Source organism: Salminus brasiliensis, chromosome 9, assembly GCF_030463535.1.
Source record: "Salminus brasiliensis chromosome 9, fSalBra1.hap2, whole genome shotgun sequence".
Classification (NCBI taxonomy): domain Eukaryota; kingdom Metazoa; phylum Chordata; class Actinopteri; order Characiformes; family Bryconidae; genus Salminus; species Salminus brasiliensis.
In genome coordinates this window covers 19,738,078-19,755,586 of record NC_132886.1, presented here as the reverse complement: position 1 = coordinate 19,755,586, position 17,509 = coordinate 19,738,078, and the positions used below count along the sequence as shown (strand labels likewise).

At 38.9% G+C, this 17,509-nt stretch overlaps 1 protein-coding gene across 1 annotated transcript; it reads left to right on the top strand.

The window, feature by feature from the left end:
* The first annotated feature begins 2,678 nt into the window (after positions 1–2,678).
* On the top strand, positions 2,679–7,807 carry snapc2 (small nuclear RNA activating complex, polypeptide 2). Its single transcript, XM_072686832.1, has 5 exons — positions 2,679–2,766; positions 3,876–4,084; positions 4,426–4,599; positions 5,524–6,058; positions 6,962–7,807. Exons 2-5 carry the CDS (start codon positions 3,881–3,883, stop codon positions 7,363–7,365), a joined length of 1,317 nt encoding a protein of 438 aa, XP_072542933.1. The 5' UTR covers positions 2,679–2,766; positions 3,876–3,880; the 3' UTR covers positions 7,366–7,807.
* Positions 7,808–17,509: the final 9,702 nt, after the last annotated feature.

Below are 17,509 nucleotides of genomic sequence, written 5' to 3'. Positions count from 1 at the left end.
AATGTGGTAGGTGCACAAGCAACAGTGATGACCTCCGCCTTGAGAGGATTGTGAGAAAAAGTCGATTTAAGAACTTGGACTGAGGCCAGTATCAGGACTCTAAGAGCCACCATGCACAGGCGTCTCCTGGAAAGGGAGTACAACTGCTGCAATTCCCCAGAAACAGTGTTAGAAGCGTCTTACCTGGGTTGAAAAAGTGAAAAAGAACTGGACTGTTGCTCAGAGCTCCAGTCCTAGAGTCTGGTGGAAGAGTGCATATGGCACATAATCCAAGGTGTCTGAAGTCCAGTATCTGGTTTCTGCAGGCTGTGATGGTTTGGGGTGCCATGACATCTGCTGGTGTTTATCCCCTGTGTTTTATCAAGTCCAACTTACACAGCCGTCTACCAGGAGACTTTAGAACATGATTGTATTTGTAATTATATTAAAAACAAAATGAACATCTAGTAATACTAAAAGTGATACTTTACCCCAATTCATTTTTTGGGAGTGGCTTAAAGGGAGCTGATTAATTCCAATTGCATCAACTGGTTTTACTTAATTTACTAAGAACAACATGCAATGCATCAAGACAGTTATTTACAAAACTTAAAGATAGAATTGTGTTTATGTAATGTTAATTTATATAGAAAAAATATTACATTTTAAATTCCACAAAGCTAAATTAAAGAAAGAGTAGCTGAATATTTATATGAAGGCTTTTTACAGCCTTTTAGTCAGTTATGTATTCTTTTCTATAAATCTCCAGATTTTCTGCCCATGCCATTGCCTAGGCCTTGACCTGTATGAAAAAATGCAGACCACTTTGATGTTTGATGAACCATGTTTTAAAAAGGCTTTCATCACTAAGTGATGTGTGTCAACAGTATATAATGTAAGTATATTAGTAAACAGAACTGGACAAAACTAACTCAATAAACCCTTGTTATAATTTATCTAAAGAACCTTAGAGAGAGAAGAGTACAACTGTCCCAAAATTCTGCTTCCCTTATTATTATCTGAATTCTAATGGGATTATCCCTCAAATGAACATTTACATGTAACCTGTCACTTTGTACTACTTCCTCAGAGTACTGCTAGTTTCTTGTTTTGCTTGCATGGCACTCTGCATGTCTGTAAACAACTGCAAACACTTCTAGTACACGTCAGAATGCAAGTTCAACTAAGTCCAGTGTAGACATTCTCACAAACACAGATGAATTCCTGAAGGTATCAGTTGTTTTTGAAGTGGGCTACAGTGACCCCAAATGCTATTTTAGACACAAACTCAGAATGAGGCGTTAAATATAGACTGGCTGGAGTAGTGAGGTGTAAGCTGTAAGGAGTTACAGTTGTATACGGTCTGAGTAAAATGTCTTTTAACTACATTTTAAGTGTTTTTGTCCTACTCTGATACAAATACTAATTTGCGTTAGAAGTGTCTATATATATATATATATATATATATATATATATATATATATACATATCATCCTCTCTCTCTGCCCCATTTACTCTCTTAGTGCAACTCTAGTTATGGGCACCCAGATTACACATTAATTGATTTTTTTTATGAAGCAGTTTTAAACACTGCCTCTGTAGCTTATCAAACAGAAAACGAAAACATTACTTTCAGCATATCCTTTTTATAACAAAAATAAATAAATTCATCACTGTGACCTTTGCAAAAGTTTAATAAACCATTCTGACAAGGTCTCAAAACCATGTTTGGAAAATTCGGTCTGAGGCATGTCACCAATTGTATATAAGAACTGTCAAGAGGGTGGTGTCCTGTTTCACTGTGCATCGCTTGCACAAACATAATCTCAGTAGAAGAGTCAAAAGAAGGAAACCTGACCTTGTGACCTTGTCAAAAGTAAAAACAGAAATCATGTTTAAGGTTTGCTACAAAACTTCTTGAGCCAAGTTGAAGTCAAAAAGAAGCCAGCATGGGTATGTTCAAAGCACTGGGATGAATAGATGATGACTTCGAATACAGGAGGCTGATCCAAAACATACAAGTGAAAAGAGATCACTGAAGATGTTAGAGTGGTCCTCACAGTTCACTGACCTACATATCACAGCAAATGTGTTAATAAAACATTAAACAAGTTGTGCATGTAAGACAGCCCAAGAATATATCAGAACAAGCAGCATTAGAAGAATGGGGAAACTACAGGCCAACTACAACATATGAAACATTAGCTGCTACAGAAAGAGTTGGCTGTGAGACAGGCTGTGGTTTCTCCCAAAGAGGGTGTAAGATGGCTAATCCTTTGCACAAGCCACACTGATTGTTTTAATTTTGCATTTTTTAATTTTTATGAAAGACAGGAGGACTGTGGATAGCAACATAGGCGATGTTTACTACTTCTAAAAAATCCCTTTTGCATAGAATTGTACATCCTAGAGAACAGTAATTTCCAGAGTCCATATCAGGTGGAGCACAGCAGCTTCCCAGAGCAGGGCAAGAATCTTACAGAGCAATAATTAATAAATTAAATTGGCCTGATATTGTTGTGCTTCTACTCAATGTTTTTTAATTTTTAATACTCGTAGTCGTATTTGACTTCTGTTGTAGTTTTATTTAAAGGTAGTTTTACGCTCTGTGTGTAGCACAGTGGGGTGCAGATTTCAGCTATGAGCAGTTTGCTAGCAACATCGCCGCCAAACGCGTTTTAAGCGACGTACGGTTTGGCCTCTCCAGCGATCCGTTGCAGCAATAGCAGCAGCAGCAGCAGCGTTTGTTTTGAACTTGTCAAACTGAAGTATTTCGCCACCGTCGAGGTAAGATTTGCTCCAGAAAGCATTTGGAGCTGTTATATCACTGTTTATGCTGAGATATGAGGGCAGTTCCCTAAATAGAATGACAGGGTAACCTAAATTGGGTAGTTATCTAGCTAGTTATGTCTGACTAGTCGAGTTTTAGCATGGTTAGCGCTAGCTAGCTAGCTAGCGACTTTTCGGTGCATGTGAGTGAGAAGATATTCTTGCTGAATTGGGATTAAATCTTATTCTAACGTAGATACATTAAGGAGTGTTTAGTGAAATAATACCATAATAACTAAATATTGAATTGATCGAGGGACAGACCGCGAGATTTAAGCAGATCTTCACTAAGCCATGTTTCTAGTTAGCGCTGACTAGGCTGGATGACTATGGACTATTATTTGAAGTGAGGATGGATCTCGGGTTACTGGCCATTTCTATTCAGTTAGGAGAGTTAGAGGATGTTGTAGCTGCTTTAATCGATATTACAAGATTATGCTAGCTAGTAGCTATCAAGCTACTTTAAACACGTGAGCTAAACGTTATACACACTAATGGCAGCACGTTTACATCAGTACCAAAAAAACAAGCGTCTAGTCTGTCTAAGTGAAACCGTTTTATTGAACACTGTTTAGTAGACTGGCGATTTCTAGATGTAGCTATCTATAGCTACCCTGAAATTGCCTTCAGATGTTCTACTGAAGCAGGGGCATTACACGTCCAGCGAGTGATTCAATTTGTCGAGGGAAATATTACTACTGGATAGCATAGATACAACTCATCGGTTGTATTCAAATTCTATTAGTCATCTACTGTTGTACATGGTTCAACTAGTAATACAATTCAACGGTCCCATCATATAAAACAAGATGGAAGACAAGATAATAATGTAAGGTTCAAAGATATAGAAATATGTAGAAAAGAAAATGTATAGGAATGACAAGTGTATAAAAATGTACAGTTCAATGCTCAGTTTAAGAAGGATGGGGGTGTGGAAACATGAAGAAAAGTGTCTGTGCAGGCCCGGAGTCTGTGCAGGCCCGGAGTCTGTACATAACTAATGAATAGTAATGTAAATGCGTATGACAGTAGAATATACATTTATGAATGGAGAATGTCCTTTACAGTCACTATGAAGCCTCCCTCTCGTCAACGGATCCGACCATCGCGATTTTTAGGCATAAAGAGAACTGAGCCTACACGTGGATTGTGTACTGGATGGAGTAAGAAAGAGCAGCAAAACCTTCTGCGTGGTCTGTCAGAGCAGCTGAGGTTAAAGCCAGAACTGGATCTGTTGGAGCTTCAAAAGAAAGTGCCCAAACGCACTGTGCCTGAGGTGTGTGAGTATGCTAAATTAATGTCCACAATTTAATTCAATTTAAGCCTGGTGCAGATCTTACGGCTGCCTATTTGGGTACAAGTTAAATAAGATAAGAAGCAAAAGATAAGAAGCGTAAATCAGATACAGTGCTTTGTAAATCTTTCTTTTTATGTGGACTCTATAGAGTAACTTTTGGCTCATTAAGATCATTATGGGTCTCACTTGTTTAATTCAAATTAACATTTGTTTTTGCAGATATTGTATTAGATAAGCTAGATTTTGTACATGTGAATGTTCTAGACAGCTTTAGTGATTTAATAAAGTTAGTAAAACAGCTCATTCATGTTTCCTTTCAGATTCAAAACATAATAAAGTTTTTGAAGGGCTCTGTGGTGCGGCGAGTGTACCTGCAGGTCCAAAAACAGAAACGTGAAGAACAAAGGACCAAAACACCCATTGAAATATGGGCTGAACTGGCACAGAAAATGGCTGGCGTCCATGAGGAAACCATATCCTCCGCTTTCTCGCAAGTATGCTAACAACATTCCCACATTGACCAAAAACAAATAGAATACCATCTCTAATTCACTGCCACTTAAAATGCTTTGTTTTGTGTATTTCAGTTTATGGTCATTCATAATTTGGGTGGTCAGTGTTCACTGGGCTAGGTTTTCCCATCAGAACATTCAGCATAGTGGAGTCACCGGTCCTTTGGTCTAATCCTAAAATGGACACCAAAACTGCTGATTTAGTACTGGATGATTATACACTATATGTCCAAATGTTTGTGAACACCTCTTCTAATGAATTTAGCTACTTTAAGTTGCACCCATTGCTGACGCAGATGTGAAAATATGCATGTGCACACACACACAGCCAATAGAATAGGTGACTCTGGAGCAGAGATACATGAACTTATTGCCACTATGCCTAATGCAGGGGTGGGCTAGAGGGATAAAAAGCCCCCAGCATTGAGCTGTGGAGCAGTGGAACCATGTTCTCTGGAATGATGGTGCTCTATGGAATACTTTTGGAATGAGTTTTGGAGTAGGGGATGATGGTGTGCTGATCATTTAACATTCCTACCTCACTACCAACGCTTTTGTCACTGAATGCAAAAAAATTAGTAGTGCTCCAAAGTCTAGTAGAAAGTCTTCCCTGGACAGTAGAGACAGTCACTCCAACAAAAACATTATTTCACTATCTTTGATTTCAGATGAAACAGTGAATGAGCAGGTGTCCCATTACTTTTGTGCATATAGTGTAGTTTTTTTAGAGACTGGATATTACTCAACCTTTAAGCTGATGCTTTCTGATTTTTATCAAAAACAAGTCATGATTCAAAACTTTACACTTTACAAAAGTTTTTGTTATGCACCTGAAGACTTAATGTTGTGCACTTGTATTTAATCCTAATGACTAAATTGCATTAAATTTTCTATGTCTATCATCAGATGCTTGTGATTGCTGCCACAGAGCCTCTTAGCCAATTGCACTCTGTTCCTCCACGTCTCATTGATCTTCCAAACCCTGTAGCGCACAGTTTGCCCACTACGCTCAGAGTGAATGGAACTTCGAGCCCCGCTGCCAAAACTCTGGAACTGGAAACATCTTCCCTTGTTCAGCCCTCATCCATTTCCAGCACTGAAGAGAATTCAAATGGCACACAGCCTAGCAGTGTGTCAGGTCAAGCATCAGCAAAGCTATCCATACCCACCAACCCCAAATCAAACCTCTGTCAAACCTCTGTTAGCCCCAGTAAGACAATCTCAAAAGTGATACCACCAGTATCAAATCCAAGTGCTGCTACAATGCCATGCCCATCCAACTCAACTAATCAGCCTAGTAAGCAGCATGCATGTGGACAATCTAAGCAGGATCACCAGCACGGATTGGTGGAAAAGGCATTAACAGTGGATTTTGACAAGATATACAATTTTATGAGCAACATGAACACAAACAAAGGCAGATCATCTCTCACTGCAATGGGTATGTATTCTTCGCTGATTTATTCATGGGTTTTTGTATGCATGTATATTTTCTTTGTTTAACTTAAGTCCTGTCAACATGATTTGAAACATGATTTGAAAATTTGAAAATTATCCAGCGCCTTGTCCTATCCCACCACCTAATCACAGTACATCCCTCACACACAGTCAATAAAAAAAATACATGTTAAATTTTATATAAAAGAAAATATATTTAGTTTTTGTTTTAGAAAGGTTAAACATATGGGCTAAAATATTCTGTGAAAATATTTAAACAGAACAATAGCTGGAGGAAAAAGGAAAAATATAAGAACAACATTTAATTTAATTAATAAGCTTATTTACTTGACACATTAAATAGTGATTTAATATATAAATTTAGTGGTTTTCAATTGGAAGCAGAAACCAAACCAGCGTTCGCCCAGTTTATTGTATTGATTTTGGATGCTCTGTGTTGCAGTTTCATTCAGTGAAGCTATTTATTTAATTTCATTTTAATGGATGACTAATTTCTTTCAATTTAGGAATTTAATAATGCCAGTTTGGGCCATTACGTTTTATTTTATTTTTCATACTGTGGCATTGACTAATAGAATATTTAAAAAATAAATAACTAATGAACGAAAACAGGCTGTATAGAGATTATGATTGATGAACCATTTGTTGCACTTTAACCAATTATGAGTTACTAGTTCATTGCATACGCCTACTTTGAACCTACACCACTGGCTGTTTTATCACATAAAATTTGCCTGATAACTTGTATCAATGCAGAACACTTAACATGACTGTAGGTGTTTCTGATATAATGGCCAGCAAGTATAAAGGTACATAGTAGGTGTTGCTAATTAATTGACAGCTTGTATATTGCAATCTAATGAAATGCCATTTTTAATAACCTCAGAGAGTGCAGTGCTTCTGGACCTGTTGATGTCTTTGCCTGAGGAGCTGCCCCTGCTTGACTGTAAAGAACTACAGCATCATCTGCTTCAGGTCTACACACGCCTGACCTCGGAGACTGCAGTCCAGAGACCCGCAGCTGCTAAACCAGTTGAAGTTGATCAAGGCACTAATATCTCTGCAGAGATGCAAAGTTCACAGACTCCATCAGAAAAGAATGTCCAGAAGGGAGGTGATTCAAGTGCAGTATCAAAGCAAAGGAATGCTACTGAGGTGGCTGATGATATCCCTGGCCAATCATCTGCAATAAACCCACCGAAAGATAGAGAGAACTGGGCAACAGCTGGGCTGTTTCCACTCAATCCATTCATGTTGCCAGTAGGCCTCCTTAAACGACAGCAGCCCTAAGATAGTGCAAGCCTAGCTCTCTGGCTTACTTCAGAAACAGGACGATGCTGAGGACAGTTTCAGTGGTCATAAGATACTTGCCCTGTTGGTAGTATTCATGCCAGTTTCAGGTAATTGCATGTGTGCATCAAAAACATTATATCTAATGCAATACTTCGGTGCACTAGTACAGAGGGTCTTAATCTGGTCCTTTGATTTATCAGCATTTCTACAACTATTCGTCATCTTGTTCAGAACTCTTGATGATTTGACTCGCTGTTTTTGCTAATGGCAGGAATTGTGAACTGGCCAAATTGGCAATGTGGTGTATCTGTTGTCATGTGTATGTGGTTGTCAGAATTATTTGACTGTTGTACAGTTGTTGTTTTTGTTTGGTTTAATATGTTAATAACATTTACCTTTTTTTATCAAAGTTATGTATTTAATAAACAGTTTATTTAGATTTTGGTTTATCTGTTCCTTGAATCAAAGTAGTTACTGTGTTTGTGCGACACTGGGGTGTAAATCCCTTTCATCACAACAATTAGATTTGTGCAAAGTAATTCCGTGCATTACTAGATCTCAAATTTCATTGTGATTTTGTTTTGTTTTTTTTAATAAGTATACCAAAGACACAAATCTAGTCACTATATGAACCAACTCTGCAGAGTAAATGGGGCGGGGGGGGGACAATACCTACCTTTTTCTTTCTCCTGTAGCAGTTTTGTTAAAAAAAAAAAAAAATAAATAAATAAATCCGCTCAGAATGAAATTGGCGATGGCTGCTGACGTTCCAGTCCTTCCCCCAAACCGGCTGTGGACAGTATTTGGTTGTTGTAAACTGACAATATGGGCCTTTCCCAAACGTTTCCCTCCTCGCTATCGGCCCACTATGGAGTCATGCTCCATGGTGGCTAGAGTGAGTTATTTTCTGCGCTAATCAGCCTTTTGGTTTTCCCAACTGTCCTTGCAAAAGTATGAATATATCAGCACAATGATTATATAAAATGTGTGTACAATAACTTGTATGATCTGGGTTTAAGTTCGCCAGTCAGACATTCCATGGCTTTGTTCAAGGCCACAGTGTCTTATGAGAATAATCACATTTAATATTTTACTTAATGATCTCAAAACCCACATTTGTAAAGGGCTTCCTCCATTCTGCTTTCTGAGCTGCATTACCATGGGATGCCGTGGTTTACACCAGTCCCAAATGGCTCACTGCAGCCCTTGTGTGCTCATACCTGCGAGGACCACGAGGCTGTAGGATGTCCCATTTCTCATTTTGCTGCTCTAAAGGGTGCTCACAAACACCCTCTGTCCACCCTTACTATCCCCTTCGGCAAAGACTGGGGCTGTGAGTTAAAACCATTTCTTGACCAATTACTGTGTTGATGTTGACATCCGAGTTCGGACTTGGTGGGCTTAGACTCTGGTGGAAATGAACCCGTTAGCTTAGTCTATAGTGAAACAGGCTACTTCCTAAATATTTTCACAGATAGTGTTTACAATTAACTCTCAACTAACCAAGATTTATTCAACGTAGGTAAATGTTTAATAATCTGCCTGGCCCAACAGATACAGCTTCGGGCACAGCAGCCTCCCATCCCTGGTCCCCTACCAACCAGCCCTACTATCAGCTGAAAAAGGAGATAAGCAGCATTGTGTTGAATGACATGCAGGATGTTGCATGCATGTCTGCAAACTGCTGTATCCTCAGGGTTGGCATGACCTCTAGTTTTGGGGTGGTGGGGCCCAATGGGATATCTTTTCACAGGATCCAAAATCCCCGGCAGTGCCCCTCCACAAGAGTGACAGATTACAGGAAGAAACAACAGAGTGTCTTTGTGAGGGGTTACTAAGCTGCCAGAACAGCTTCCGTGTACCTAGGCATATATTTCAGTCTCTGGAACTGTACTGGAGAAATGAACACCATTCTTGCAAAAGTGGCATCTAACGTGTCTGTCTAAAATCTTGTATGATCGCTTAATGTAATACTGTAATATCCCTCTATAATATTTACACTATATGTCCAAATGTTTGTGGACACCCGTTTTTATGAATGTGTTTAACTACTTGCAAAAAATGCACTCATTACTGACACAGGTGTGCAAATGCACCCAGACAGCTTGTCTAATCCCTGTAGAGCCGTATTTTTTAATTGAACAGGAGCAGATAATCATAAATCTACTGGCACTATACCCAACGCCAGGCGTGGGCTAGAGGGGTATGAATCTCCCGAGCATTGAGCTGTGGCGCAGTGGAACTGTGTTTTCGGGAATGATGGTGATCCACCCAGTACTTGATGAGTTGAGAAGTTGGGGATGAGGTGGGGTGAGAAAGTTACTCCAACAAAAGCAGGATAAACTCTGTTTAATACCATTGATTCTGAAAGAAACAGCGAATGAGCAGGTGTCCCAATACTTTTGTCCATATAGTGTAACCGTGGACGGACAGTTTTCACTCTCATTGAACGTGTTCTTTCAATTCCAACCCTATATACTGATGCCTTTGCTTCAGATCTAAATGCAGAGGTCACTTTAGTCACTGACCTTAAAACAGTAGCCAGCTGAGCAGTCTATGTGTCTTTTGTTCTATCTGTGCCCCAGTAATGACCCCTCTTTCAAGATTTAAGTCGCTTAGATCTTTTCCCCTTTCCATCTTAATGTAAAATTGAGGTCAACTTGGCCTCTGGGCAGAAGAACATGGGAGGATGTTAATTGCTTAATTGTATTATATACAGTAAATCTGTCTGGAAGCATTTGCATTCATTATGTTTCTACTTATCCTGATTTTCCTTTGCCACTTAGCTAATGTTAGGTGGAACTTTGTGATCGTGTGCTGCTGTAACATATGGTAGCACTTTAAAAAACAAAATATTGAAAAATGCTGACAATCCGTAAAACACAAAAACACAATCAAGTGAAATGTAACATGTATTGAAAAGTAAAATCACATTCTAACCTAAAAACATATGAGGCGAAAGTCTTAAGTGAGACATTAAGTGTCATTAAGACATTAAGTGTCTTAAATTATATATATATATATATATATATATATATATGATTAATTATCTGTTTTTTCCCGCCTTTTCTGACTATTTAAGCCCCTCCCCAAACTTGTGAACAGCACTTATACATGGTCAACATGGTAAAGACTAAGGAGCATTCCAAGGCCATCAGAGACAAAATCGTGGAGGGTCACAAGGCTGGCAAGGGGTACAAAACCCTTTCCAAGGAGTGGGGCCTACCTGTCTCCACCATTGGGAGCATCTTCCAGAAGTAGAAGGCTTATCGAACTACTATTAACCTACCATGGTCTGATGAGACCAAGATCGAGGTCTTTGGTGCCAACCACACCCGTGGCATTTGGCGACAGGATGGCACTACATACGACCCCAAGAATACCATCCCTACAGTCAAGCATGGTGGTGGCAGCATCATGCTGTGGGGCTGCTTCTCAGCCAAGGGGCCTGGCCATCTGGTCCGCATCCACGGGAAGATGGATAGCACAGCCTACCTGGAGATTTTAGCCAAGAACCTCCGCCCTTCCATCAAGAATCTTAAGATGGGTCGTCATTTCATCTTCCAACAAGACAACGACCCCAAGCACACAGCCAAGAAAACCAAGGGCTGGTTCAAGAGGGAAAACATCAAGATGTTGCAGTAAGTTAAGACACTTAATTATAAGACTTTCGCACACCTGTGTCAGTAATGAGTGCATTTTTTGCAAGTAGTTAAAAACATTCATAAAAACAGGTGTCCACACACATTTGGACATATAGTGTAAATATTATAGAGTGATATTACAGTATAACATTGAACGATCAAACGAGATTTTAGACAGACATATATATATATATATATATATATATATATATATATATATATATATATATATTGCTATATATAATTGCTGCATTTGCAATTGAACCTTAAACAGTTTACGATCATGTTAATGCTCCACCGACAGGGAGAATAGTCTCTCTGTCAGAGCCACTCCAGGTCCAGAATGCCGACCACTGTGCAGTGTAACTTGATGGAGCGGGTACAAGATCTGTAGTAAGAAGCATGTACAATGCTGCGAGTCATATATGTGTAAAATGTTGGTTATTAGTTTAGTACTTCAATACTTTAGTACAAAAACTAGCATAACACAGGATTTACAGCAAGTAGAGCCTTCTTCCAAGAGTCCTTCGCTGCTGTAAACCTCTTAAACATGCCCCTCCAGGGCTTAGGGTGGAACTAATCACTTAACAATTAACTGAGAGTTAATCAGGATGCATTTAGTGTTAATTTAACCCTGGAAATTTAACCCTGTGTTTTATCTTTGCTGACTGAGAGTAAACCAAAGCTGAGATAACTCTGACTTGTGTTAAAGTAACAAATTGAGGATGAGGATGGATGAAAATCAAGAACTAGAACACAAGAATCAAGAACTTGAACACCAGCTACTGTCACACCAGCGCCATACCACATTAGATTTACTGTTGTTTTTCGTGTTTATTGTCAAAAACATAAAAACTGGAATCCCACTTGAAGTTAAATTACTAAAAGTATGTTTCCTTTAAATATCTACGGACATCTGCGGTTTTATAAGAGTAACTCTTGATCTATTTGTGTTTTACTCTTTTCTACACTATAGAACAAAAGGATTATATATTATCAAGCAGTGACTTGACAAATCAATATGATCTTAAATTTCTGATTTAAGATAATAAGACACTTCCTTGGCATTCTCTTAAGCAGCTTCATGAAGAGCCAAATGGGTTGTTTTTACTGCAGTCTGAACTGTGCTGAGCAAAACACTTACTGCGGCTGTAAACTACTTGTTTGGGGGAGTATTTTAACATTTTAAGTTTGGAAAGTCACACATCAACTTCACTATTCATACAGTGGCATGCAGAACTTTCAGCACCCCAAACAAATATTTTATAGCGGTTTTATAATGGCACAAAAAAAAGCCTGAAGCAAGAGCTTTAGCTAAGAGCCTTTCAATTCTTAGAGCCTTTCAATAATCATCCATTGTTCCTTACAAAAGGCTTCGAGCTCTGTAAGATTCTTGGGCCGTCTTGCATGAACTGCTTTTGTTTAGATCAGACATTGAGAAGGCCATGTCAGAGCCTTCAGATTTCACCTTTTAGATCATTAGCCTGTTGTAGAAGCTATTTTCTTTTCACCTGCAGCTGTGTGATGTTTTCTTCTACAATTTGCTGGTATTTCATTGAATCCATACTTCCCTTATTCAAAATGTTCCCCATCCCACTGGCTGTGCTCAACAGCTGGGAAGGTGTTATTTGCCTAACCTTCTCCCTTTTTATAAATATACCTGTTCTCATTGTGATCATAAAGTTCTACTGTAACTTCAGAAATCCACAAGATGCCTCTGGCTTGTTTAGACATTGCTTTGAAAACATCTGATGCTGAGTTTTGTGGTAGGATGCAGGAATGGTTTGCTAGTCACTCTTTCATAAAGGTCACATTTATACAGGTATCCAGAATCTGCCAAATCTTCCTGAAGGTATTTTGCAGACAAACCATTTTAATTTGCTTTCTAGTCTTTCTTGCTATCCTTCAATCAGTTCTGTTGGACTTCCAGACCTCAACTTGACCTCCACCTTTCCTGTTAATGGCTATTTCTTAATTTCTTTACCAACTGAGGAAATGGCTTCACTTTGGAAACGCTAGGAAGCTACTTAGAGGAGCCCATGTCTGCTGATAATTGGGACGTAGTTTGAGGAGTTGCTTCACAAGTCCCATACTCCAGAATGTGGTTTACATATTTTACTCAAGTAAATGTATAAAAGCACACACTCATAAATCTACTTAAAGTAAAAACAAGTATGATTATATAATGGATCTATGGATGGTTAGTAATGCTAAATGCTAGAACTGCAAATTCATTGGTATCATACAAATGACATTTTCATCTGTCACAAACTAACAATTACTAAATTTGGCTAAGTTTCTCCTGAAGGGTAAATGTGGTAATATATAGCATTTCCAACTTTGATATCCTCAACATTTGATTATTATTATTAATTCAATATAATATAATATAATATAATATAATATAAGGGAAGGTCAGTAGAGAAGGGGGCTGGTGCGCTGTGTGAGGGAGCTAAAGCTTGGGCGGCTGTGAACGGAGCAGACGGGTGTCTTCGCCGGCGATGAAGATGGGTAGTTAGGGGGTTTAGTTGTACTTGGGCCAGGAAGGGAGGAATAGTTGCCTCATAGGCCGGAGGGGGTAGGAAAACAGCCGCGCGATCAGTTGAAACGAGAGAAGAGGTGAAACGTCGGTTCGGTCCGAACGAGTTCCCAGGAAAAGTGGACGACGTCGTTCAGCTCAGACCCCGGGGGAGAGTTTGCTGGCAGTGAGTTAAGTAGCTAGATGTTTATGTGGTCTTTTGTTGTCTTCGTTATGAGTATTTTCAATTTAGGGAAGTAGGTTAGTGAGTAGGCCTGGGGGTGGTTTAGGACACCCTTTTTTTTTGGGGGGGGGTATGATTCCCTTGAAGTGAGATTTGTAGTGATGGCGGGGAGTGAGAATGAATATTTATTAGGTGAGTGCGGTGGTGTGTTGAGGTGATTCGTATGGGTGGGTTCTCTTGGCTAGCCTTTGGGGTCAGCTTGTTCTGCTCGCCTGAACGTGTAGATGTGAGAAATGTTAATAAAGATGAACTGAATAACGTGTGTGTGGGGTTGTTCCAGCCTCTGATCCGGACCTTACCGTGTTAACAAAGGTGATCGCAGTATTACCATACACAATTAGTAAATCTGAGGTTCATTATAATACTTGCATATCAATTCAGTCACTTTTAAATCCGATCACATTGGGATATCTACTTCTCTGACTACCGGAAGCCCCAGCTATCATCACCATTAACTCTACTAAACTAGTAGAACTGATTAGCAAAATTAACCAGTGTTAAACACTGTTAGCTAGCTAGGCAAATGTGTTTGACTATACAGGGGACAAAAATAGATGAGTAATTTATTTAATTTATTTTTTTAACCGGCTTTTTTTTTTGCTCCCCAGCGAATCCGACAGAGCAGTTGTATTGTATAAACATTATATTCCTACTCTCTTCCCCCCCACCCCCTTTTGTAAAGTTGTAGTAGAAAATGTAATTGTAAATTTTTGCCTTTTGGAGGTAGTAGGAAGTAGTGCACACAGTTTTGACCCGGGGGGCAAAACATGCACAACACTTTATTTCTGATAGAAAGTAAATGTGTATAAGCATAAACATTTGGATTTGCACATAAGAAAAACAACCCTGCTAAAATGACCATATTGTGGTGCATTTTCATACACTCTTAGACTAAACTACAGCAGTCTAACAACGAATGATTGCTGTTTGAGGTGTAATTTGTAAATGTAGTTTAAACATTTATGGCATTTATGATGGTCCACAGAAAGCATCATGATTTACGGTCACTTTGGACACCGTCTAAATGGAAGCTGCTGAATGTTGTGCTTCCTGATCATTTTTTCATGTTAACCTTTTACACATAACTTTGGAAGCTATTGAAGAAATCTGAATATGCAAACGTGAAACCAACTTCAGTGGTGTTCTCTTAGTTCTCATTGGCCCAAAAATATCACAGGTTTGTGCAGTGCATGCAATACATAACTGCAATGAACAATTCTGCATTAAAAGTGAGGTTATTGGAAGTACACTATATGGTTCTAGACTATATTTTGGTTCCCCTTTTGCATTTTTAACGGGTTCCACTCTTCTGGGAAGGCTTTTTTTTTCTTTTTCTTGAATGTAATGGTGGGTTTAAAGGTGGTATGCATTTTGCTGTCATCTGCTGGTGATCCGTGGTGTGACTTCACTTTAGAAACAATCTATATGACAAAATAATAAAACGGTGTAAGCCTGTCTAAAATTTCACATTCTTATAAATATAATAGTGATCCTAACTGACTGAAGAGGGAAATGTAGATTAAATGTCAGGAAGTTCAAATACATGCGACTGAACTGTGTGTAAAACAATGACTTCAACTGTACTTTTCATCCAGGACTCTTTAGAAGTATCTATTTTCTCCAGAGCACTCTTTTTTTTTCTTGAAAGCAATCCAAATTAAAGGCATGGTATATAATTTCAATCCAATACACTTTGCATGCTGGGAACACATCTGTTGTTCATACCCTGGCAGAGCCCTGGTTCTGTAAATGGGAAACAAACCAAATGGCTCGGACTAAGAAACACGACACTATTCCAGCCAATCAGCAACAGGGGGCACTCAAGCACAGGATGGTGGAAGAAGAGGGGAAAGGGCGAAGATATGTGTAAACATTGGTGAGGTGTGAAAAGAAATGGGGATGTTGCTTTATTCCTGCTGGATTTTTTTGCTGTTTCACAGAAATAGCTCAGTATTGTTCGTCCTGTTTGTGATTGTAATAGATAATCACAACTGGTTTGCTTATCAGCACTGAAAGCACTGATGTGTGTATATGTTTTGCTGTTGACTTTGAATATCAAAAGTCGTTCTCCAGAATCAGATATGCCACCTTTAAATGAGAGTTCAGTTACTTTCTAAATAATTGGTCTGCTATGAGCATTTTCAGAGAAAGACCAGTTTCTACACCAGCTCACCTTGTTACTTATGCTCCTCCCAGTTGAACACTTTTAGGGATGACACTCAGACAGTGCTGAGATACAGAAACAACAAGACAGGCAATCTGCCCAGATTCCTGATTCCTTGATTTGCTGTTTCAGTAACCAGGCTGGAATTGTTTCAGCAAGATGGTTTGTGTTTAGAGAGCCATTGAACTGATGGGAAGTGACTGTCTCAACGATTGTCAATTGAAATTGGATATTGGAGATATCAAGTCTAGAATTTTGATATGGAGTTTTCCAGCAGAAGAAATAGAGGACATTTCACACCACAAGCTTCTGTAATGTCAAAATGTTATTAAGCATAAATGTAACAGAGATATTCAATTTGCAATATTTGTGCTCCCTCCTTGTAAATAATACATTATATGTACTCAAATATCAACACATATTTAAAAGTAATACATACAGTATGTGAGGTTTAACTTTAAACAACAGCACATTTTTTTTAATGGTAATATTACTTTACAGCAACCGTAAACTAAATTCATAAAATCTGCTGGACTCTTTACAGTTACATGCAAGAATGTACATTTTGCATTTGTTTTTCTGTCTCCCACTTTCTCTGGTTCTCCCTCCACAGGTGTACCTGCTTAAGCATGTAAACCAGATGACCAATAAGTACCCTTTTTACTTGTTTGTTTTTTTTTTTTTAAATACACAGGAGAAACATGATTGTGCCACCTGGGGTTTCAAACGGGTAAGAGAGGTGGTCTTGTCCTGTCACAGGTTCTTTTCTTTGGCGTTGTCCAGTTTAATTCTGCCAGTATAGTACTAGCTAAACATTGTAGTTTTGGTATGCAAGTGTATTTTTAACAAATGCCTGTTAAAGCTTTCATCTGGTCTTCATGCCATTGGTTTAAACCAGTGTTTTGTCAACCTGGGTCCTAGAGGGGCCCTGCATGTTTTAGTGGACTCCCTGCTTTAGCCCCCCCTGCAACTCTGAAAGGGCTTGTTAATAAGCTGGAAAAGCACTAAAATGTGCAGGGCAGGGTGCCTCCAGGACATCTATGCACCGCTGGCACTGCTTATGTCAAAGTTGCAACTCTACATTTTAAAGTGGCTTCATGTGGTAATAATATTCATGTGGTAATAAGCTAAGTGGGTAAACACTAAACTCCAAATCCTTCTCCCAGCAATAACCCAAAATCCACAAACTAATTACACTAACTAATGGTTGAAAGATTGATCCTGAACTTAACTCTACTAAAAAAAACAGTGGCATGACCTGAAGAGGGCTGTGTGTGCGCAGCCTTCCAGAAATGTTGATTAACTTCAGGAAGGAATGGTCAAACATTTAGTGGAGGGGATTTCTGCTCTGGGGGGGCCTTGATTCTAAGATTTTTTTCATAGCTTGTGTGCTAAATAAGACCTAAACAGCTGATTGGTTTAGACTGTTTGTGGTCAATTACAATCAGATCATATTAAAAAATGCAGAAATTCATGTCTAAAGGGTTAATTTTCATTGCAACTGAATAAAACAAAGCTTGGTGTGCATGAAAAATGTCTTGCTCTTTGATTTCTGTAATCTATGGTATGAC